At 31.4% G+C, this 23,985-nt stretch overlaps 1 protein-coding gene across 2 annotated transcripts in view; it reads left to right on the top strand.

Annotated features, from left to right (window-relative positions):
• Nucleotides 1-23,205, top strand: part of LOC134712364 (saccharopine dehydrogenase-like oxidoreductase) — a 38,371-nt gene extending 15,166 nt beyond the window's left edge. Inside the window, exons 2-12 of one of the 2 annotated variants that reach the window (XM_063573840.1) lie at nt 6,779-6,885; nt 7,951-8,031; nt 10,019-10,148; nt 10,625-10,671; nt 11,295-11,425; nt 14,834-14,951; nt 17,651-17,770; nt 18,561-18,617; nt 20,990-21,113; nt 21,973-22,054; nt 22,629-23,205. In XM_063573840.1, coding sequence (XP_063429910.1) covers nt 6,779-6,885; nt 7,951-8,031; nt 10,019-10,148; nt 10,625-10,671; nt 11,295-11,425; nt 14,834-14,951; nt 17,651-17,770; nt 18,561-18,617; nt 20,990-21,113; nt 21,973-22,054; nt 22,629-22,725 — 1,094 coding nt within the window. In that variant the 3' untranslated portion in view covers nt 22,726-23,205. Of the gene's footprint in view, nt 1-6,778; nt 6,886-7,950; nt 8,032-10,018; nt 10,149-10,624; nt 10,672-11,045; nt 11,177-11,294; nt 11,426-14,833; nt 14,952-17,650; nt 17,771-18,560; nt 18,618-20,989; nt 21,114-21,972; nt 22,055-22,628 lie in introns of both variants that reach the window. The other variant, XM_063573839.1, reaches the window with a different exon arrangement.
• Nucleotides 23,206-23,985: the final 780 nt, after the last annotated feature.

The raw sequence follows: 23,985 nt of genomic DNA, 5'->3' as shown, positions 1-23,985 counted from the left end.
GGCCTCTTTTAAAAAATATAATTACCAATGGAAGGAGTAAGACTTTTTGTCTATCCGGCCTTTGTGTTAAATTCTTAATTATTTATCTGGTCGGGAATGCTATCTAAAACACTTATTTCTTCTGCAAAAAGGGGTGTCAGACACATTTTTTTTATCATACTGCTTTTAATACATTATAAATGTCTGGTTCCGCTCGATTCCATTAAATACCAATTCCTCAGAGCAATTGGTACTTTGCGGAACGGAACGGAACGGAATAATAAATTAAAAAGTTTAAATCAGATTCAACTTGATCACTGTCTCTAATCATCGTCGGAACGGGCTGTTGAAGGCCTCTTTTTTGAAATATAATTACCGATGGAAGGAGAAAGACTTTTTGTGTAACCTGCCTTTGTGTTAAATTTTTTATTATTGATCAAGTCGAAAATGCTATCTAAAACACATACCACTCATGCAAAAAGAGGTGTCAGACACATTTTTTTTTATCATACTGCTTTTATTACATTATAAATGTCTGGTTCCGTTCGATTCCGTTAAATACCAATTCCTCACAGCAATTGGTACTTTGCGGAACGGAACGGAACGGAATAATAAATTAAAAAGTTTAAATCAGATTCAACTTGATTACTGTTTCTAATCCTCGTCGGCACGAGAGGTGGAAGGCCTCTTTTAAAAAATATAATTACCAATGGAAGGAGTAAGACTTTTTGTCTAAGCTGATTTGTTTTAAATTCTTAATTATTTATCAGGTCGGGAATGCTATCTAAAACACTTATTTCTCGTGCAAAAAGGGGTGTCAGACACATTTTTTTTTATCATACTGCTTTTATTACATTATAAATGTCTGGTTCCGTTCGATTCCGTTAAATACCAATTCCTCAGAGCAATTGGTACTTTGCGGAACGGAACGGAACGGAATAATAAATTAAAAAGTTTAAATCAGATTCAACTTGATTACTGTTTCTAATCCTCGTCGGCACGAGAGGTGGAAGGCCTCTTTTAAAAAATATAATTACCAATGGAAGGAGTAAGAATTTTTGTCTAAGCTGCCTTTGTTTTAAATTCTTAATTATTTATCAGGTCGGGAATGCTATCTAAAACACTTATTTCTCGTGCAAAAAGGGGTGTCAGACACATTTTTTTTTTATCATACTGCTTTTATTACATTATTAATGTCTGTTTCCGTTCGATTCCGTTAAATACCAATTCCTCAGAGCAATTGGTACTTTGCGGAACGGAACGGAATAATAAATTAAAAAGTTTAAATCAGATTCAACTTGATCACTGTCTCTAATCATCGTCGGAACGGGCTGTTGAAGGCCTCTTTTTTGAAATATAATTACCGATGGAAGGAGAAAGACTTTTTGTGTAACCTGCCTTTGTGTTAAATTTTTTATTATTGATCAAGTCGAAAATGCTATCTAAAACACATACCACTCATGCAAAAAGAGGTGTCAGACACATTTTTTTTTATCATACTGCTTTTATTACATTATAAATGTCTGGTTCCGTTCGATTCCGTTAAATACCAATTCCTCAGAGCAATTGGTACTTTGCGGAACGGAACGGAACGGAATAATAAATTAAAAAGTTTAAATCAGATTCAACTTGATTACTGTTTCTAATCCTCGTCGGCACGAGAGGTGGAAGGCCTCTTTTAAAAAATATAATTACCAATGGAAGGAGTAAGAATTTTTGTCTAAGCTGCCTTTGTTTTAAATTCTTAATTATTTATCAGGTCGGGAATGCTATCTAAAACACTTATTTCTCGTGCAAAAAGGGGTGTCAGACACATTTTTTTTTTATCATACTGCTTTTATTACATTATTAATGTCTGTTTCCGTTCGATTCCGTTAAATACCAATTCCTCAGAGCAATTGGTACTTTGCGGAACGGAACGGAACGGAATAATAAATTAAAAAGTTTAAATCAGATTCAACTTGATCACTGTCTCTAATCATCGTCGGAACGGGCTGTTGAAGGCCTCTTTTTTGAAATATAATTACCGATGGAAGGAGAAAGACTTTTTGTGTAACCTGCCTTTGTGTTAAATTTTTTATTATTGATCAAGTCGAAAATGCTATCTAAAACACATACCACTCATGCAAAAAGAGGTGTCAGACACATTTTTTTTTATCATACTGCTTTTATTACATTATAAATGTCTGGTTCCGTTCGATTCCGTTAAATACCAATTCCTCACAGCAATTGGTACTTTGCGGAACGGAACGGAACGGAATAATAAATTAAAAAGTTTAAATCAGATTCAACTTGATTACTGTTTCTAATCCTCTTCGGCACGAGAGGTGGAAGGCCTCTTTTAAAAAATATAATTACCAATGGAAGGAGTAAGACTTTTTGTCTATCCGGCCTTTGTGTTAAATTCTTAATTATTTATCTGGTCGGGAATGCTATCTAAAACACTTATTTCTTCTGCAAAAAGGGGTGTCAGACACATTTTTTTTATCATACTGCTTTTAATACATTATAAATGTCTGGTTCCGCTCGATTCCATTAAATACCAATTCCTCAGAGCAATTGGTACTTTGCGGAACGGAACGGAACGGAATAATAAATTAAAAAGTTTAAATCAGATTCAACTTGATCACTGTCTCTAATCATCGTCGGAACGGGCTGTTGAAGGCCTCTTTTTTGAAATATAATTACCGATGGAAGGAGAAAGACTTTTTGTGTAACCTGCCTTTGTGTTAAATTTTTTATTATTGATCAAGTCGAAAATGCTATCTAAAACACATACCACTCATGCAAAAAGAGGTGTCAGACACATTTTTTTTTATCATACTGCTTTTATTACATTATAAATGTCTGGTTCCGTTCGATTCCGTTAAATACCAATTCCTCACAGCAATTGGTACTTTGCGGAACGGAACGGAACGGAATAATAAATTAAAAAGTTTAAATCAGATTCAACTTGATTACTGTTTCTAATCCTCTTCGGCACGAGAGTGGAAGGCCTCTTTTAAAAAATATAATTACCAATGGAAGGAGTAAGACTTTTTGTCTATCCGGCCTTTGTGTTAAATTCTTAATTATTTATCTGGTCGGGAATGCTATCTAAAACACTTATTTCTTCTGCAAAAAGGGGTGTCAGACACATTTTTTTTATCATACTGCTTTTAATACATTATAAATGTCTGGTTCCGCTCGATTCCGTTAAATACCAATTCCTCAGAGCAATTGGTACTTTGCGGAACGGAACGGAACGGAATAATAAATTAAAAAGTTTAAATCAGATTCAACTTGATCACTGTCTCTAATCATCGTCGGAACGGGCTGTTGAAGGCCTCTTTTTTGAAATATAATTACCGATGGAAGGAGAAAGACTTTTTGTGTAACCTGCCTTTGTGTTAAATTTTTTATTATTGATCAAGTCGAAAATGCTATCTAAAACACATACCACTCATGCAAAAAGAGGTGTCAGACACATTTTTTTTTATCATACTGCTTTTATTACATTATAAATGTCTGGTTCCGTTCGATTCCGTTAAATACCAATTCCTCACAGCAATTGGTACTTTGCGGAACGGAACGGAACGGAATAATAAATTAAAAAGTTTAAATCAGATTCAACTTGATTACTGTTTCTAATCCTCTTCGGCACGAGAGGTGGAAGGCCTCTTTTAAAAAATATAATTACCAATGGAAGGAGTAAGACTTTTTGTCTATCCGGCCTTTGTGTTAAATTCTTAATTATTTATCTGGTCGGGAATGCTATCTAAAACACTTATTTCTTCTGCAAAAAGGGGTGTCAGACACATTTTTTTTATCATACTGCTTTTAATACATTATAAATGTCTGGTTCCGCTCGATTCCATTAAATACCAATTCCTCAGAGCAATTGGTACTTTGCGGAACGGAACGGAACGGAATAATAAATTAAAAAGTTTAAATCAGATTCAACTTGATCACTGTCTCTAATCATCGTCGGAACGGGCTGTTGAAGGCCTCTTTTTTGAAATATAATTACCGATGGAAGGAGAAAGACTTTTTGTGTAACCTGCCTTTGTGTTAAATTTTTTATTATTGATCAAGTCGAAAATGCTATCTAAAACACATACCACTCATGCAAAAAGAGGTGTCAGACACATTTTTTTTTATCATACTGCTTTTATTACATTATAAATGTCTGGTTCCGTTCGATTCCGTTAAATACCAATTCCTCACAGCAATTGGTACTTTGCGGAACGGAACGGAACGGAATAATAAATTAAAAAGTTTAAATCAGATTCAACTTGATTACTGTTTCTAATCCTCTTCGGCACGAGAGTGGAAGGCCTCTTTTAAAAAATATAATTACCAATGGAAGGAGTAAGACTTTTTGTCTATCCGGCCTTTGTGTTAAATTCTTAATTATTTATCTGGTCGGGAATGCTATCTAAAACACTTATTTCTTCTGCAAAAAGGGGTGTCAGACACATTTTTTTTATCATACTGCTTTTAATACATTATAAATGTCTGGTTCCGCTCGATTCCGTTAAATACCAATTCCTCAGAGCAATTGGTACTTTGCGGAACGGAACGGAACGGAATAATAAATTAAAAAGTTTAAATCAGATTCAACTTGATCACTGTCTCTAATCATCGTCGGAACGGGCTGTTGAAGGCCTCTTTTTTGAAATATAATTACCGATGGAAGGAGAAAGACTTTTTGTGTAACCTGCCTTTGTGTTAAATTTTTTATTATTGATCAAGTCGAAAATGCTATCTAAAACACATACCACTCATGCAAAAAGAGGTGTCAGACACATTTTTTTTTATCATACTGCTTTTATTACATTATAAATGTCTGGTTCCGTTCGATTCCGTTAAATACCAATTCCTCACAGCAATTGGTACTTTGCGGAACGGAACGGAACGGAATAATAAATTAAAAAGTTTAAATCAGATTCAACTTGATTACTGTTTCTAATCCTCGTCGGCACGAGAGGTGGAAGGCCTCTTTTAAAAAATATAATTACCAATGGAAGGAGTAAGACTTTTTGTCTATCCGGCCTTTGTGTTAAATTCTTAATTATTTATCAGGTCGGGAATGCTATCTAAAACACTTATTTCTTCTGCAAAAAGGGGTGTCAGACACATTTTTTTTATCATACTGCTTTTAATACATTATAAATGTCTGGTTCCGCTCGATTCCGTTAAATACCAATTCCTCAGAGCAATTGGTACTTTGCGGAACGGAACGGAACGGAATAATAAATTAAAAAGTTTAAATCAGATTCAACTTGATGACTGTTTCTAATCCTCGTCGGCACGAGAGGTGGAAGGCCTCTTTTAAAAAATATAATTACCAATGGAAGGAGTAAGACTTTTTGTCTAAGCTGCCTTTGTTTTAAATTCTTAATTATTTATCAGGTCGGGAATGCTATCTAAAACACTTATTTCTCGTGCAAAAAGGGGTGTCAGACACATTTTTTTTTTATCATACTGCTTTTATTACATTATAAATGTCTGGTTCCGTTCGATTCCGTTAAATACCAATTCCTCAGAGCAATTGGTACTTTGCGGGACGGAACGGAACGGAATAATAAATTAAAAAGTTTAAATCAGATTCAACTTGATTACTGTTTCTAATCCTCGTCGGCACGAGAGGTGGAAGGCCTCTTTTAAAAAATATAATTACCAATGGAAGGAGTAAGACTTTTTGTCTAAGCTGCCTTTGTTTTAAATTCTTAATTATTTATCAGGTCGGGAATGCTATCTAAAACACTTATTTCTCGTGCAAAAAGGGGTGTCACACACATTTTTTTTTATCATACTGCTTTTATTACATTATAAATGTCTGGTTCCGTTCGATTCCGTTAAATACCAATTCCTCAGAGCAATTGGTACTTTGCGGAACGGAACGGAACAGAATAATAAATTAAAAAGTTTAAATCAGATGCAACTTGATCACTGTCTCTAATCATCGTCGGAACGGTCTGTTGTATGCCTCTTTTTTAAAATATAATTACCGATGGAAGGAGAAAGACTTTTTGTGTAACCTGCCTTTGTGTTAAATTTTTTATTATTGATCAAGTCGAAATGCTATCTAAAACACATTCCACTCATGCAAAAAGAGGTGTCAGACAATTTTTTTTATCATACTGCTTTAATTACATTAAAGATGTCTGTTTCCGTTCGATTCCGTTAAATACCAATTCCTCAGAGCAATTGGTACTTTGCGGAACGGAACGGAACGGAATAATAAATTTAAAAAGTTAAAATCAGAACCAATGTTTCTAATCATCATCGGAAAGGACGACGTGAGGTCAGTCTAGATATCATAATGCAAGACTTGCAAATGCGTTAATTTCATGATAATTTATCAGGACAATCCGACATATTCATCTACAGAATAGTTCCCGATGTTATACATTATTGCACATTTCACCTGTGAAGATGAGATTAAGTATACATTTGTGTTATTTGTATATGGAACACCGTAAAACACAGCAATTTTAAAGTTTGTTTTGTTTTAAAGATTTTTCGAAATTTTGATAAATGCCCCCTTTGGATACCTTAAATGAAATTCTGTTCCGTTCCGTTCCGTTCCGTTCCGTAAAGTACCAATAGCCTTGAAATTCCCAATTTTGATGGTCAAGGGACCCATTTGAAAACAACTGGAATCATCCCTGATTTTTTTTTTTAATTAACATAAGCTTGTAACTGGATTATAGTTTATTTAATCTTAATTGAAATAAGCATTTGCTGAAACTTCAACTTTTCATTTTATATATTTAATATTTTTTAAGCAATATATTAACTTTATACAATTTAGGTAAAGATCTTGAAAGTGTTCCAATCATTGTAGCAGATACTGGCTGTGATGAGTCTATTTTAGAAATGACAAAGCAAGCTAAAATTGTGCTTAACTGTGTTGGACCAGTAAGTCATCATAATTTTTTTATATGAATACTGAATAGTCATACAATGTACATGTACATGTATGTGGAGACAAAATTTATACATTGTAACTTGCAGAAAACATGAATTTCAAATTTATGCATGTAATAATTTAATTATTTCATTTACATTTGTAAATCATATACATTGTAACATGTGTATAAATGTACATTTGTACATGTACCTGTTTTAAAATTAAACTCCAAGAGGTGAACCAATGCCTGTGTGAATCATTTCGATAGAGTCCCTGAAGTGGATACCTTGAAGTATTGTTTTAAAATTGTTTTCTAAATATGAACAATATATTTTCATAAACAGTTACATGTATTATGTCATACCCCTTGTCTATCTTTATGTTGTTTCTTCCCAAAAATATTTTCGTCACACTAACACTTTTCTCTGAAACTTATGAAAAGAACAACTTCATACTTAATAAGCACATTTTGTTAGTGATGTGCTAGATCTGGGAGACAAATGATTTTTCCTTTTCTGATACTATGAAATATGAGTGTGTATATGCTTAGCACTACAATACATACATTTTTGTTGTTAGATGTACATGTTTATCAGTTATCTACAACTCAAACAGATGTTATAATGGATACTAAGTTTCTAGGTCAAAACATTTATTTCAAACTGCTTTCCATTTTAGCTTTAAAGACCTGTTCTAGGAAGCAAAAATTAAAATATTTTGTTAGATCACAATTTTCCCAGAACCTTCCTCTTCATTGATCGTTGTTTTAACAGACAAACCAACATGTTTTTATTTATGATGAAATAGATAAGGGAACTTAGCACTTACTCATATTGTGTTGTAAAATGATGCCCTTTATGGGTTCTTGATTAGATTAATAACATTCTTCTTTTTCAAAACAGAATTTATACTACAGAAATATTTGATGAAAGTTTTAGAGTCCAATCTGCTTGAAAGATTATAACCCAATGGGCCAATGCTTAAATATCAATTAGATAGTAAAAATAATTGCATATTTTTAAATGGGTACCGGTAAGCTGTGATATTTTGTATGATTGAGTTTATCTTTTCAGTACCGTTTCCATGGGGAGAGAGTTGTAAAAGCATGTATTGAAGGTGGAGCCAGTCATTTAGATATAAGTGGTGAACCACAGGTAATTGATATTGTACATTGTTAAGAGGTGTTGACTACTGCTTGGTTAAAATAATGGGAGATAGTAAACATTAACAATTGATAAGTTACATATAAGGATATTCTATGTGCAAAATGCTGAAGAAAATCATTTTGTTAACATCAAAGAGAATAGTGGTAATGCATAATTAGTTTAAATATGTATGTTTTTAAAATTTTAGTTCATTTATGTTTTTGAGTTTAGTGTGACATACCTGAGTACACTTTTTGTTAATGGGCTAGCTGAAGCCCACCTCTGGGAGCAGGATTTTCTCATTGTGTTGAAGACCTATTGGTTGCCTTCAGCTGTTTTCTGTCTTTTGGTAGAATTGATGTCTCTTTGACACATTCCCTATTTCTATTCTCAATAGTAAAAAACTGATAGTTGACTAATAAAACATAACACAGTCCTGATATTTAGGAAACATTCAACTGTATATTAAAACAAAAAATGTAATTTTTGTTTGCATAAAAATGACACGTGAATATTTTTCTTAGAATAAAAAAATCTTTCCCCCTATGGCTATTCTTTGCATAGTATTGAAGCATTTCAGTCATCATCAAAACTAGAAAATAAAATGAATATTTTTATGCCCCATTTATGGGCATTATGTTTTCTGGTCTGTTTGTCTGTTCGTTCGTTCGTCTGTCCTGCTTCAGGTGAAAGTTTTTGGTCTTGGTAGTTTTTAATGTAGTTGGGTGTCCAATCAACATGAAACTTAGCACACATGTTCTTTATGATATGATCTTTTTAATTTTAATGCCAAATGAGTTTTTAACCCATTTTAACGGTCCACTGAACATAAAAAATGATAGTGTGGATTGGGCACATTCTTGTAACTATATTAAAATATACTGTAATATATCAGTTGCATCTCAAATATTAAGCTTTCCTTGGAAATAATTGAATGCACATACAAAAAAATGTCTGATAGCCAAATTTTAGAGAAAACATTTCATTTCCTTTGAAGTAACCAACATAATCAGCACAGGTTTGTATATATCTGTGTCTTACAGACTCATCATCTTGTTCTGACTTACATTTTAGTACCTTGAGAGAATGCAGTGACTCATCATCTTTTTCTGACTTATGTATATGTTCCGGACCATATGAGTATTTGGACCATACACGTATGGTCATGACCATATGGGTATATACTCATATTGTCCGACCATACGCATACGGTCGGACCATAAGCGTACGGTCGGACCATATGCATACGGTCGGACCATACGCGTATGGTTGGGGTAATTAACACTCTGTAACACTCTATTACAATTTACTTTTTAAACTTATAAACTATTCATACGGTATTACAGTTCGTTAAAAAGACGCTATCATATAGATGATTTTATTATTATATAATGATAAAAAATAGCTAAATAAAAATTAAATGCTACACATAGTTTATTTTATTTTTATATACTATGCGAAAACTAAGATAAACACATTTTATACCGATGGTCATTACCAATTTTTTTTATTAGGATCGAGTGACTTAAAAAAAAAAAAAAATTCTTGAACTGTTACACAAGATTTGATGACACTGGAAAGTTTTGTGAATTTTGTGTATTGCAGTCATGTTACGATATTTAAGATTCTTAGCTTTTTAAAAACACCACAGACATATCAGAATGGCCACACCAAGCCTACATACAAGAATGTAATAAGAGATGAAAGCTAACTATGGCATCAATGTTTAATATTTACGTAGTATTTGAATTATAACAATAATATACTGCACATGTCATGTAACCATCATTGTTTTTTAAATAAAAAAAATACCTATATGGTCAAAATACTCATATGGTCCGGCCTGTTAATAACCAAACGAGTATTATACTCATATGGTCGGACCATATGAGTATACGCATATGACCATATACGTATGGTCCAAATACTCATATGGTCCGGAACATATACATCTCTGTCTTACAGACACATCATCTTGTTCTGACTTACATTTTAGTACCTTGAGAGAATGCAGTTGATGTATAATAATAAAGCTAAAGAAGCTGGTGTGTATATAATAGGAACATGTGGCTTTGATAGCATACCAGCAGAAATGGGAGTTGTATTTGCACAAAAGAAGTTTCAAGGTAATTCTAGATAAATATTTTTTTTATGAAAATCTGATGTTGATCTGTTTGAAAATAAGAACTGGTGACAAAACCTTCCATTGAAGAAAAACAGTTTTCATTGCAATATTATATTTTTCATTACAATCTTAGATTAGATTAGTTGTTTGCATTAATGCAAGGTTATCCACCTAAACTTATCATTTTTAATGTCTTCACTCATTCAACTTATATATATTGCTTTATCGTTGGTTGTCTATTTGCAACCTGTGACTACCCATCAACATAGAATTTATTTTATACAATATTTCAGAAAAATGATTATACACAGTTATATACAATTCTGTCTTTAAAAACCACTTACATTTGAAATATTTTGGTGTACTTGATATGAATAAAATTTTATTTTTTATTTTTTCAAATTCAAGAACTTAAACAATAAAAGAATGTACTCACATCAGTATTCATCTGATCAATAACTTTTCTTTTATTTACAGGTGAAATCAATTCCATTGAAGCTTATCTGGACTTTGAAGCAAAAGAGGTAAAACTATATACTTTCATTAATCAGTTTCTTATCTGGATTTTTCATTTTGTTAAGCATAGTTGTATTTTATTGATATATTCCCTTAGTAAGTTAGTACTCAAAATTTCAACTTTATACAAACATTAGTCATATTCAGGTAGGTTGTTTAACAAGAGACAAAGATATAGCAAATAAATTAAACACATTTAAAGCTGCATTAGTATTTTGTATAAAAAATGTTAACAGCTTTGAAAATATGTTCATATCAGTCAACAATATATTATCAGGAATGTTTTTTGAGATCACTGTGCTTTAATTATTAGTTTACCTGTGTTTTGTTGTTGAAAGGTACTTTTATTAATAAAAAAAAACAATTGAATTTCTATTTCAAGGGTATAGCTATTAATGTAACAACACTGGAATCAGCCGTTTATGGATTTGCTCATGCTGATGAATTGAAGAGTTTGAGAAAATCTCTGTACCCTGAACCATTACCAAAACCACAATACAGGTTAAATAAAAGGTACAGCCATGAAAATCAAATCCCCATCTGATTTCTTATGGCTGAGACATGCTATGCCTATGCGTTGAAAATAATCAATAGGTTAATTTTTTGACATAAAAAATCTTATTTATTTTAGGGTTTAGTAGGTAATGTGACAACATTAGAATCAGCTGTTTATGGCTTTGCTCATGCTTATGAGCTGAAGAGTTTAAGGCGTTCTCTTTATCCAGAACCATTACCAAAGCCAAGTTTTAAACTTCAAAAACGGTAACATAGAATGTGTTAAAAGGACACTTTACCTTTTTTTACGACCGCAAATTTTGAAAAAAATTTCGTCGTATATTGCTATCATGTTGGCGTCGTCGTCTGCGTTGTCGTCGTCGTCCGAATACTTTTAGTTTTCGCACTCTAACTTTAGTAAAAGTGAATATAAATCTATAAAATTTTATCACAAGGTTTATGACCACAAAAGGAAGGTTGGTATTGATTTTGGGAGTTTTGGTCCCAACATTTTAGGAATTAGGGGCCAAAAAAGAGCCCAAATAAGCATTTTCTTGGTTTTCGCACTCTAACTTTAGTAAAAGTGAATATAAATCTATAAAATTTTATCACAAGGTTTATGACCACAAAAGGAAGGTTGGTATTGATTTTGGGAGTTTTGGTCCCAACATTTTAGGAATTAGGGGCCAAAAAAGAGCCCAAATAAGCATTTTCTTGGTTTTCGCACTATAACTTTAGTTTAAGTTAATAGAAATCTATGAAATTTTGACACAAGGTTTATGACCACAAAAGAAAGGTTGGGATTGATTTTGGGAGTTTTGGTTTCAACAGTGTAGGAATTAGGGGCCAAAAAAGGGCCCAAATAAGCATTATTCTTGGTTTTCGCACAATAACTTTAGTTTAAGTAAATAGAAAATAATGAAATTTAAACACAATGTTTATGACCACAAAAGGAAGGTTGGTATTGATTTTGGGAGTTTAGGTCCCAACAGTTTAGGAATTAGGGGCCAAAAAGGGACCCAAATAAACATTTTCTTGGTTTTCGCACCATAACTATAGTATAAGTAAATAGAAATCTATGAAATTAAAACACAAGGTTTATGACCATAAAAGGAAGGTTGGTAATGATTTTGGGAGTTTTGGTCCCAACAGTTTAGGAATAAGGGGCCCAAAAGGTCCAAAATTAAACTTTGTTTGATTTCATCAAAATTGAATAATTGGGGTTCTTTGATATGCCGAATCTAACTGTGTATGTAGATTTTTAACTTTTGGTCCTGTTTTCAAATTGGTCTACATTAAGGTCCAAAGGGTCCAAAATTAAACTTCGTTTGATTTTGACAAAAAATTAATCGGTTGGGTTCTTTGATATGCTGAATCTAAAAATGTACTTAGATTCTTGATTATCGGCCCAGTTTTCAAGTTGGTCCAAATTGGGGTCCAAAATTAAACTTTGTTTGATTTCATCAAAAATTGAATAAATGGGGTTCTTTGATATGCCAAATCTAACTGTGTATGTAGATTCCTCGTTTTTGGTCTTGTTTTCAAATTGGTCTACATTAAAGTCCAAAGGGTCCAAAATTAAACTTAGTTTGATTTTAACAAAAATTGAAATCTTGGGGTTCTTTGATATGCTGAATCCAAACATGTACTTAGATTTTTGATTATGGGCCCAGTTTTCAAGTTGGTCCAAATCAGGATCTAAAATTATTATATTAAGTTTTGTGCAATAGCAAGTCTTTTCAATTGCACAGTATTGCGCAATGGCAAGAAATATCTTATTGCAAAATATTGTGAAATAGCAATTTTGTTTTTAATTAGAGTTATCTTTCTTTGTCCAGAATAGTAAGCAAGAAATATCTAATTGTAAGAATTTTTTTTTATTTGGAGTTATCTTTCTTTGTCCAGAATCAACTTAAATCTTTGTTATATATACAATATACAATGTATATTCACTTTTTACTACCAACTGATAAATTAAAATAATCTTTACCATTCAGTGATAACAAGCAGTTTTTTTTACATCTTAATATTTTATGATGTATTTAAATGAGTAGTAATTGTTGCAAACTCCATTAGAAATTTTAATTGAGATTAGTTTTGGAATAAGGGAAAGGGGGATGTGATTAAAAAAAATGGGTTCAATTTTCTCATTTGAAATTTCATAAATAAAAAGAAAATTTCTTCAAACATTTTTTTGAGAGGAATAATATTCAACAGCATAGTGAATTGCTCTAAGAGAAAACAAAAATTTTAATTTCATTAGAAAACATTCATTCTGTGTCAAAAACCTATGCTGTGTCAACTATTTAATCACAATCCAAATTTAGAGCTGAATCCAGCTTGAATGTTATGTCCATACTTGCCCCAACCGTTCAGGGTTCAACCTCTGCGGTCGTATAAAGCTACGCCCTGCGGAGCATCTGGTTCTGACTGTATGTCCATTTGTCTATCCCATGGAACATTTGCTGAACTTTTTACAGAATTACAAATAAGAGCTTCCTGGAATTTGGTATCAGGTTTTGTTACGTCAAATTTCGAAACCATGATGTGTTTTCAAATTCAGCGTTCCTCAACTTCTTACTACATTTAACTGAAAACTTAAATATTCTAATACATATAATGACCTTTTAGGCATTTTCCTCACTTTATTTTAGACAACTACAAATTAGAGCTTTCTGAGTTTTGTTATTTGGGTTAAGTGGGTGATCCAGAGCCCTGAAAAATCCCCCTTTTAAAATTAATTTTCAATGCTTTTGAATGGAGACATATGGTTTGAATTTTTTTTTTTATCCTTGGTTGGAAACACTTTTAAAAAATTGCTGGATCCGCCCCTGCGGTTGATGGGATAAAACTCTTTTAAGCAATAGCACATTCTTATAAACTTCTGGTTTATCATATACTTTTTATATATTCTTGCACAAAATGGCTATTTATACATTTTTTTTCAAATTTCTTTGTAATGTGCATCTGTCTTTAACTCTCTGCTGTATTTTTCTTAGCAGCTGTCAATCATAGGTTCTTGATATTTCTTATCAAGCTTAATAGTGTGTGTATTCTTTAATTACATTCAAGTTGTCATACCTTCCAGTTTTGATTTCAAAAGTGCAACACCACATCCAAAATAACTAAACTTCTATTCTTCTACAGCATATTCATCTAAATATATTTTTTCTCATCTGTAAAGTTATTTTGAACATTAATAAGAAGGAAATTGAACCATCTGAATCTTTATTTTTTAAATCTAAGTTTTTTAATTCATTTTACAGTATTCATGAATTACCTTACAATATGTTAAGAAAACTGCACATTGCCATTATATGTTATCAACCTAATGTAAAGTATAGTACACAACAGTATAAATGGAAATGTAGGACTTTTCATCAGATAAAATACTGAGTATATATTAATGGTACCAGTAATTTAGCACTACTATCTGATGAATTTGCATAAAATGGTACTAGATCTTTTCTGTAACTGCTGCATTCACTGAATATTGTTTTTCTTTAATATAGTATGACATTTCATACATTAAAAAAAATCCATTTTGAAGGCTTCAAATATGGGATTGATGCAATGGTTTAATAGGGTAAACATATGTTCTGCTTAGTTTATTACTATGACATAAGATGTTTTATAACTATTCATGTGACATATGTATATTACTTTATCTTACAGAGGTGCTGTACATAAAAATGAAGTTGTCAATAAGTACTGTGTACCTTTCATGGGAAGTGATAAATCAGTGGTCAATAGAACACAAAGATATAACTATGAACACAACAAACAGAGACCGGTAATTGTTTAACTTTCTTCTATTCCATGTGGATTTTCAGCAGTTTTGATGCTTTTTATTCAATATCCAAGACCCTTTGAATAAAGATTTTTAAAAGTTTATTACAGTCACAAGTATGGTTAAGCTGGGCTCTTAAATGAATAGAATAAAATTGAGAATGGAAATGGGGAATGTGTCACAGAGACAACAACCCGACCATAGATTAAACAACAGCAGAAGGTCACCAACAGGTCTTCAATGTAGCAAGAAATTCCCGCACCTGGAGGTGTCCTTCAACTGGCCCCTAAACAAATATATACTAGTTCATTGATAATGAAAGCCATACTTAACTTCAAATTGTACATGTTCCGGACCATATGAGTATTTGGACCATACGCGTATGGTCATGACCATATGCGTTTACACATATGGTCCAACCATACACGTATGGTCCGACCGTACGCGTATGGTCCGACCATATGAGTATTATACTCTTAGTTATTAACGGGCTGGACCATATGAGTATTTAGACCATATGGGTATTTTTTTCAAATATACAATAAACAATAACAAATGTGTTTACATAAAAATGTATTAATTTTACATTTCAAAAGCTACCTAAACATAAAATATAGATGCCACAGTCAGTTGATCTTAGTTTTCATCGCTAATTGTATTAATGTATTCTTTTGTATACTTAGAATGACATTCACACGGTACCATACATGTAGCTTTTCTGCTATTGCTTGTTTTTGTTGGGTGCAGTGATATCGACTCTGGTAATTCTGATGTGTCTATGGTATTTTTAAGAAACTCTAGATCTCCAATATCGTAAAATGAATATCACAGATCAAATTAAATAAAGGCAGTGGCTATTTCGTGCCTCTTAAATGCTATTTTACCGGTCTTATAATTAAGATTAAAATAGAAGTATAGAAATGAAGAATAGAAAAAAATCAAGAAACATACACTTTTAGTATTTTACTTATCAAAACTGTCTTAAAAAATATCGTGATCCTTGCCGGTGATGTCACCTACTTTAAACTATAAAATTCCTTTTACAATATGTTCATTTGATTTTGACATCTTTTTATAATTGTACTTACAAATAGTAAGTAATATTAACTGTGTGAAACTGTTTTTTTTAATAATTTTTTTGTTGAGCCTGCAACTTTTGTTGCAGAAAGCTCAACACAGGGATAGTGATCCGGCGGCAGCGGCGTTAGCTAACTTCTTTAAAGCTTCATATTTTAGAAGGTAGAAGACCTGGATGCTTCATACTTTGTATATAGATGCCTCATATTACGAACTTTCCGTCAGTCACATGTCCAATGTCCTTGACCTCATTTTCATGGTTCAGTGACCACTTGAAAAAAAAGTTAATATTTTTTGTAATGTTAAATTCTCTCTTATTATAACTAATTGGATAAATATATTTGGTATGTGAGTACCTTGCAAGGTCCTCATGCCTGTCAGACAGTTTTCACTTGACCCTGACCTCATTTCATGGATCAGTGAGCAAGGTTAAGTTTTGGTGGTCAAGTCCATATCTCAGATTCTATAAGCAATAGGGCTAGTATATTCGGTGTATGGAATGACTGTAAGGTGTACATGTCTAGCGGGCAGATGTCATTTGATCTCGACCTCATTTTCATGGTTCATGGAAATATTTTATGATCTATATGTCTAGCGTGCAGGTTTTATATGACCTCGACCTCATTTTCATGGTTCATTTCTCAGTGTTAAGTTTTTGTGTTTTGGTCTATTTGTTGTATTGAATCACTGTTAGCTTTACATGTCTGCCTGGCATGGTTCATCTGACCTTGACCTCATTTCATGGTTCATTGGTCTTTGTTTAACTTGGTTAATGTTAAGTTTATGTGACAGTCTTTAATAAAGCTTTATACTTAGGACTATCAACATAATATCAATGATTAGTAAAGAAGGCGAGACATTTCAGTGTGTGCACTCTTGTTTTATTATATAATAAAATGACATTTTAGTGACATAACAACCAGAAGAGTCACACCTAATGAAGAGTTTAAAAGAATACGTGTTGATTACCACGACCATACGCGTACGGTCGGACCATATGAGTATATACCCATATGGTCATGACCATACATGTATGGTCCAGATACTCGTATGGTCTGGAACATACACAAGAAACTAAAATTAAAATAATACAAGACTAACAAAGGCCAGAGGCTCCTGACTTGGGACAGAAGTCTATATGTCTATGAGGCTTGTAAATTGTAAATGTAGCTCCTTCTAATTTTTTAGACAATATTGATGATATTTAAAAAATGCTGCCTGAGGACATGTATAAACAAATATAATCAATATGTTTGAGGGGAGATAATTCACTTTAAATACATCAATATTGCAATATGAGATAGAAATCTTTATAGCCCAACTCATAAACAGCTAGACAGACATTTAAGAATAACACAGTTTTGCAAGTGTAATCAAAGGGAATGAAAATTCTTTATATTTAAATAAGTTAAAAAAGTCAGATTGATCATGTTATATTTGAATACTAAATTCCAGAACATTCAGAGGTATACACAAATACACAACAACATTCCTGAAATTCATGGCAAAATTAAAATCCCTTTTATCATACATAAAATGTGAACAGTATTTTCTCAGCAGGTTTTGCTCTGAATCTAAGATTTAATCACATTTTGATGTTTAGTATTCCTGTTTATCTATTACAGATTCAGTTTGATCCTTACATAGCTTGTTCAGGAATATTACAGCTGATCGGAATGATGGTGTTTGGTATTATATTTGCTGTTTTGTCTAAGTTTAGCTTTGGACAGAGTCTTCTCATCAAGGTAGGGATTGACACAATACGTCTCTATAGGAATGATGGTGTTTGGTATTAAATTTGCTGTTTTGTATAAGTTTAGCTTTGGACAGAGTCTTCTCATTAAGGTAGGGATTGTCACAAGGTTTCTAAAGCCATTTGAAATAATGTAAATTCAAAAACATTGTGAGGTTATATTTTTTTAACTTTTAACTTTATTTTATATAAACTGTATGGAGTTTTCCTTATAATCTGAATAATCAATTTAAGACTTCTGTTTTTTTCTTCCACTGTTTTTTTCTTCCACATAGCAATAATAAATGCATGCAATAATTTCAGAATTTTCATTACCTAAAAGTAACTTGACCACGTTATATATGTTATTAAAAATAAAAACACATATAAAGAAAATCTTAGCTGAAGAAATTAATCTTCATCTTCATGTTCAGTTGCTGCCAGAGTTATTCATTATTCATTTATATAAATAAGCTTTCAATATGTAACATTTAAAAGAAAGAATGAAGTGCAAAATCGGTTCAATACTTTTCATCTATTAACTTGAATGGCTTGAGTGATGTAACTAGTGACTCCATATTATTAACAGGTTTTGATGATATAGTATGAGTTTAACGAAGTAGAAGCTCACCACATTATCTGGAGTGTAATTAGTTGGTCATTTTTTTTAAAAATTCAACAAAAAGAAGCATCATTATTCCTGCATTATGGACATCTATTACAATCATTTTGATATAAAAAGACTCATTTTTATAAAAAAAATCTTCCAATATGTGTTTAAATAATATTTTTTTCCTTTTCAGTATCCTGAAATTTTTACATTTGGTGCCTTCAAGAAATCTGGACCAACCAAAAAACAGGTAGATTTTTTAACAATATTTGATAAATATCATTATCGCTATTATCTGTATTTTTCCTTTGATGTTTTTTTGTGATAATTTTCATATCACTCGTGTAGAGTGAGAATGAAAATTATCGCTAGTTTCTAAGGTCCTTAGCAACAGCGTATTAATATAATTCATGCGCTAGAGTGTCGGCCAATCAGAAAAGATTAGCCAGAACTATACAAAAAACTGTTATCGGATGACTTCGCTGAAATGTCAACAATAAAAGATGAATTCTCGTTTTAATATTTTACCGTGAATTTCGCCATTAAATAGTTTATTATAAGTTTATAAAAGTAATCAAATCATGTTATTAACAGATAAAAAAAATCCTTTTTTTACATAAGTCTACTTCAAATCATCGTAGGTCTGTCTGCATGTACATTTCTTCATGCATGTATATTTCTTCGTCTGCTTTGGAAATACATAATATATTCAACCGTTCACTTCATTTTGATACGTAGAAACACCAAATTACAGCTTATCAACGGTGAACATGGTTTTCGTCATATTTGAACACGCCGGATGGTCAGATGAGACATTTTTTTTTTCAAATGAATGAACTACCTGAGCGACTACATATATATATCAAATAAGCATACGCCTAAAAAAATAGTACCACAAAGAGAAAATGCATTATCATCGTAAAAGATACTTTTTTTTACTGAAATTTAATTAAATGATATTCGAAAATACAAATAATAGCGATAAATAGATTATTTATGTTTTTTTTAAACTCGATGCATTTTCTCATTCTCATCTCTTCTCAGGGCTCCACCCTTCGATGAGATGAGAATGAGAAAATGCATCTCGTTTAAAAAAACATAAATAATCTATAATTATCTGTCTTCTTATACTCTTAATAAAAATTGATCAGAATAAAAAAAAAAAGCAGAAATGAGAAATATTTTTATATATCTGCTTGTTTGTCCTAGTAAAAACTATAAGTAGATCTGATTGAACTGCATTTGGTTCCAATATTTACATCCTTGCTCATTTACATGTATGCAATAAACAATACCTTCAAATTATTTATAAAAAAAAATAATCTTTTTTTTTATATTATTTATATTTTATTTATAATCTGACATGTTTATTACAGCTTTAAAACAAGTTTAATTGTGAATGCAGAAAGCAGGTTAAAAGAGTGATTTAGTTTGTCAAACTGTTTTAGATACTGATAATTTTATCATAAAGCCTTTCACCAGAATGTTGAATTTGTTGGGATCTAACTAACATTGCGTTTAAAAATGACTCAAACCCAGATAATCCTGTCTCGATTGTTTCCAAAGTTTTTATCCCCATTTCCAATTATGTTTGATCCTATGTTTGCAAGCATGTTTGATAGTAAATCATTAGCATATCTATTTTTACCAACCTTTAAAGCTTTATATTTCAGAAGGTAGAAGACCAAATGTTTAACTCATATTTTCTTTACAAATACCTAGGATAAACATTTCTTCAGTCACATGTCCATTGTCCTTTATCTCATGTTCATAATTCAGCAATTGCTTAAAAATCTGTAAAGGGTTTTGTGACCTGAATTTTAAGGATAGTCTTGCATGTACATTTGTACTACATGATGGTCTGGCAGGTCTCAACTGACTTTGACCTTATGTTTGTGGTTCTTTGGTCACTGTTAAGTTTTCACATGACTTTGTCCTTAATTCACAATTCATAATAAACATTATGTTTTAGTGGTTAGGTCAGTTATCAAATATTATAAGCAATACTTAGGTTAACCATATTTGTTTTATGGAATAAAATTAGGGTGTTCTTGTGACCTTGTCTGTCTGGCAAGGTTTACTTGACCGTAACCTTATTCTCATGGTTCATTGGTCAACATTAACATTTCATTGTTAGTTAAGATTCAGAGATACATTAAATAATATGTAAAAATGGTTGTAAGGTTTACATGTGGTTCTGGAAAGGTTGACTTGACCTTGAACTCATTTAAAAGGATAATGATAAGTTTATGTTGCACTGCAGGTACTTCCAACATAAACTTAATAATGACAAATAAAGCATTTCATTGTGTGTGGTTTTTTTTGCTGTAGTACTATTTGTAGTGAATGGGAAAGTAATCTTCATAGAATAGAATAAGGTATTTTTTATGAAATACATTTACAATTGATGAAATATTCCTTTCTGATAAATGCCAAAAAATCAAAGTAATACTTGTTTATCAACTTCATTCACTTAGTAGAACTTTTTGTAGCTATTTTTATCTTTTAATCACTATATTATATACTTTCATGCAAAATGGGGTCATATTTTAAAATATGAATATATTGTTAGTGCTTAATACTGAATACTTATCTTACTTTAATTCTATTTTTGTCATACAGATTGAGAATACTTCATTTTCCATGACACTTGTAAGTAAAGGATGGAGTACTAAGTTAGAGGACCCAGCAGAACAACATACAGACAAACCTGAAGTCGTCTCTATAACCAAAGTCTTTGGACCAGGTAAGTTATCTCTATGTCATATACAACCCAAGTTAAATTATGACATACCCCCTTTAATAGTTGGGTATATCAAAAAACAAGATAGTTTTGTATCAATTTAATACATGAAATTGAGAATGGAAATGGGGAATGTGTCAAAGAGACAACAACCCGACCAAAGCGCAGACAACACCCGAGGGCCGCCAATAGGTCTTCAATGTCTACAATTCATCAGATGAGTCAATTTTAGTCTTTAAAATCTTTAAATATTGTCCTGGAAAACATCTTTCATTCTATGAAATAAAAGAAATTTGACTTTTATCCTTATCTGCATTTATTCAAATCTATTTAAAGGTGTATGCGCTGTCATACAAATCAAACAAAAACAAAAACTCTGACTATGTCAATGTGAGTGTTATACTGTGGATTTCACTGGTGTAAAGATTACTGTAAATTCAGAAATTATTGCGAGGTTTTTATTATTGCGAATAATGCGACTGAGTTGTAAACGCAATAATTAAAACTCGCATTTTGTAATATTTTAACTGAATTAAGCATGACTTTTCTCAAAATCGTAAAAATTAAAATCGCATTCAAGTGTAAAATGACAAAATCGCAATAATAAATGCACGCAATAATTTCTGAATTTACAGTAACCACAAATTAAAATGTTCAACAATGTATAACTTTCTCATATGATTGATTTTTATGCAAATTTTTCACAAAATTACAAAATCAAGTACAATGTATGTCCAAAATATTTTAAAAAAAAATCTAACCAAGAAAATTTGTACCCATGAGAATAAATGAATTCACAGTATATAAGGATATGAAGATATAACATTTATGCTAAAATGAGTTTTACATGAATGTTTTTCAGAACCTGGATATGTAACAACCCCTATTTGTATGGTACAGTGTGGACTGGTTCTCTTGAAAGAGAAGAGTAAGATACCCAAAGGGTAAGTACATGAGTGAATAAGTCTGAAACGGTAAAAGGTACATTTAAAATCAGAGAACCATTTTTAGCCCACCCCACCTGGCCTTAAGAAAATCTGACAGCTGGTTTTGTTGATGATTTCTAATTTTTTTTGCAGTTATATTGTATTTCTATTATCTCAAAAACTGTAGGAGCTTAGTTAAATATGTTAATTGCAAAAGTGATAAGCAACATATAGAATAACCAGTGTGTGTATATTTTGGTCCTAATAAGTAGAATTTTCACCAGGTGAGTGGTACAAGCACAGGTGTACCTTTAATTTACTTTATTGCCTTTTTATTTCATTGTAGTTGGATATGTCATTTTTAAGAACTCTAAATTAATAGAATTTTATTGTGGGTTTTTTATAGATATGAATAAGGCATCTGTGTGTGATTCACAATAATAACAACTCACATTCTGATATCACATATATTTGTATGCAGATTTTCATTTCATTCTTTAAAGATTGCAATAATAAATGCATGCGTTAACTTCTGAATTAACCAGAATTAACATATAATTTTATGAATTTCTATTTGTTGTTTATTTTGCAGTGGTGGAGTACTGACACCAGGTTCTGCCTTTGCTGAAACTAGTTTAATTGACAGACTTCAGAACCACAACATTAAATTCCAAGAGGTTAAAGAGTAAACGGTGCTGTAGAGTTCATTGGTTCAATTGTAGAAAAAAACAATTATTATTTCTTATTGTAAGATTAGAATATATACTTTACATTCATTCTTTTACTCACTGCTGCAAAAACTGAAAATCATGGAATTCATTGTTATAATTTGAAACAATACTAAAATAAATTCATAAATAGAATTAGTGTTCAATGCTAATTCAATAGATTCCAATATATTGTGATATGTGCCTTTGGAAAACATAGCATGTCAGTTGGTCTCCCAAATTTAGAAGTTTTGTTATCTAAAAAACTTGGTTTTATAAACCTCAATGAACAAGATCTATTATCAGACACCAATATCAAAGAAATCTAAGAAAATTAATCGGGTACTTCATGAAAAAAATCTGAAGATTGCCTGTTCTTATAATTCCTTCTTAAGGTCAAGGGAAGATAACTCAAATTACCTTTCTAAAGCCTTAAATTTTGATGTAAAAAAAAAAATATTTTAGAAAAAAATAAATCTCAGTGCAAAAAGTATTTTGAATTGAAACATTGGTAATGAAAAACCAATCACCTGCAATCTTCAAAAATTATGGCTATATGAGAATTAATTTTACATATACCCTAAAATATGTAGATGATTATTTTAATTTATTTACATAGTTTTTACATATCTATAGCATATGTTTACTTTTGTGGCTTAATGGTGCATATATTGCTTTGTCAGCACTAAAGCTGTGTTATGTTGTTTATTGTTGAACAAAATAGAGGAACAATTTTTGTGTGACAACCAATAAATATTTTTATCAAAAGGTTGCAATGTGAGAATATGTGGGAAGTTTTTATACCAATTTAAAGGTGTTGAATAGTGCTGCTTTTTGTTATATATTATCTATTCATTTATGTGATCATATTTATATAGCTGTATATCACAAAATAATGTTGTGATCATCAAAATGCATTGGATCTACTTTTGAAAGATGGGCATAGATAGTTTATATAAACTGACTTGAAAATAAGTATTATGTATTAGCATTATGTGTATGCAAAGATTTCAAGAAATAAATGGCAAATGGTGCTTTGATTCCCCCAAAAAAGATAATTCATATAAAATTAAAACAGATGAGGCCCATAGCTACAATCAATGAAATGTGCAGCCTATCTGGCCTCTATCATCTGTTCTAAATATGGAGGAGTTTTATTTTGAGAGTTTGATCAAATATGGAAACTATTTGATGTCCCTGTTCTGATTTATGTAAACAATGTAAGATCTTGTCAAAGATTTA

Source organism: Mytilus trossulus, chromosome 3 (assembly GCF_036588685.1).
Source record: "Mytilus trossulus isolate FHL-02 chromosome 3, PNRI_Mtr1.1.1.hap1, whole genome shotgun sequence".
Lineage (NCBI taxonomy): Eukaryota > Metazoa > Mollusca > Bivalvia > Mytilida > Mytilidae > Mytilus > Mytilus trossulus.
Note: the sequence above shows the minus strand (reverse complement) of the source record. Positions and strands in the feature narration are given on the sequence as shown.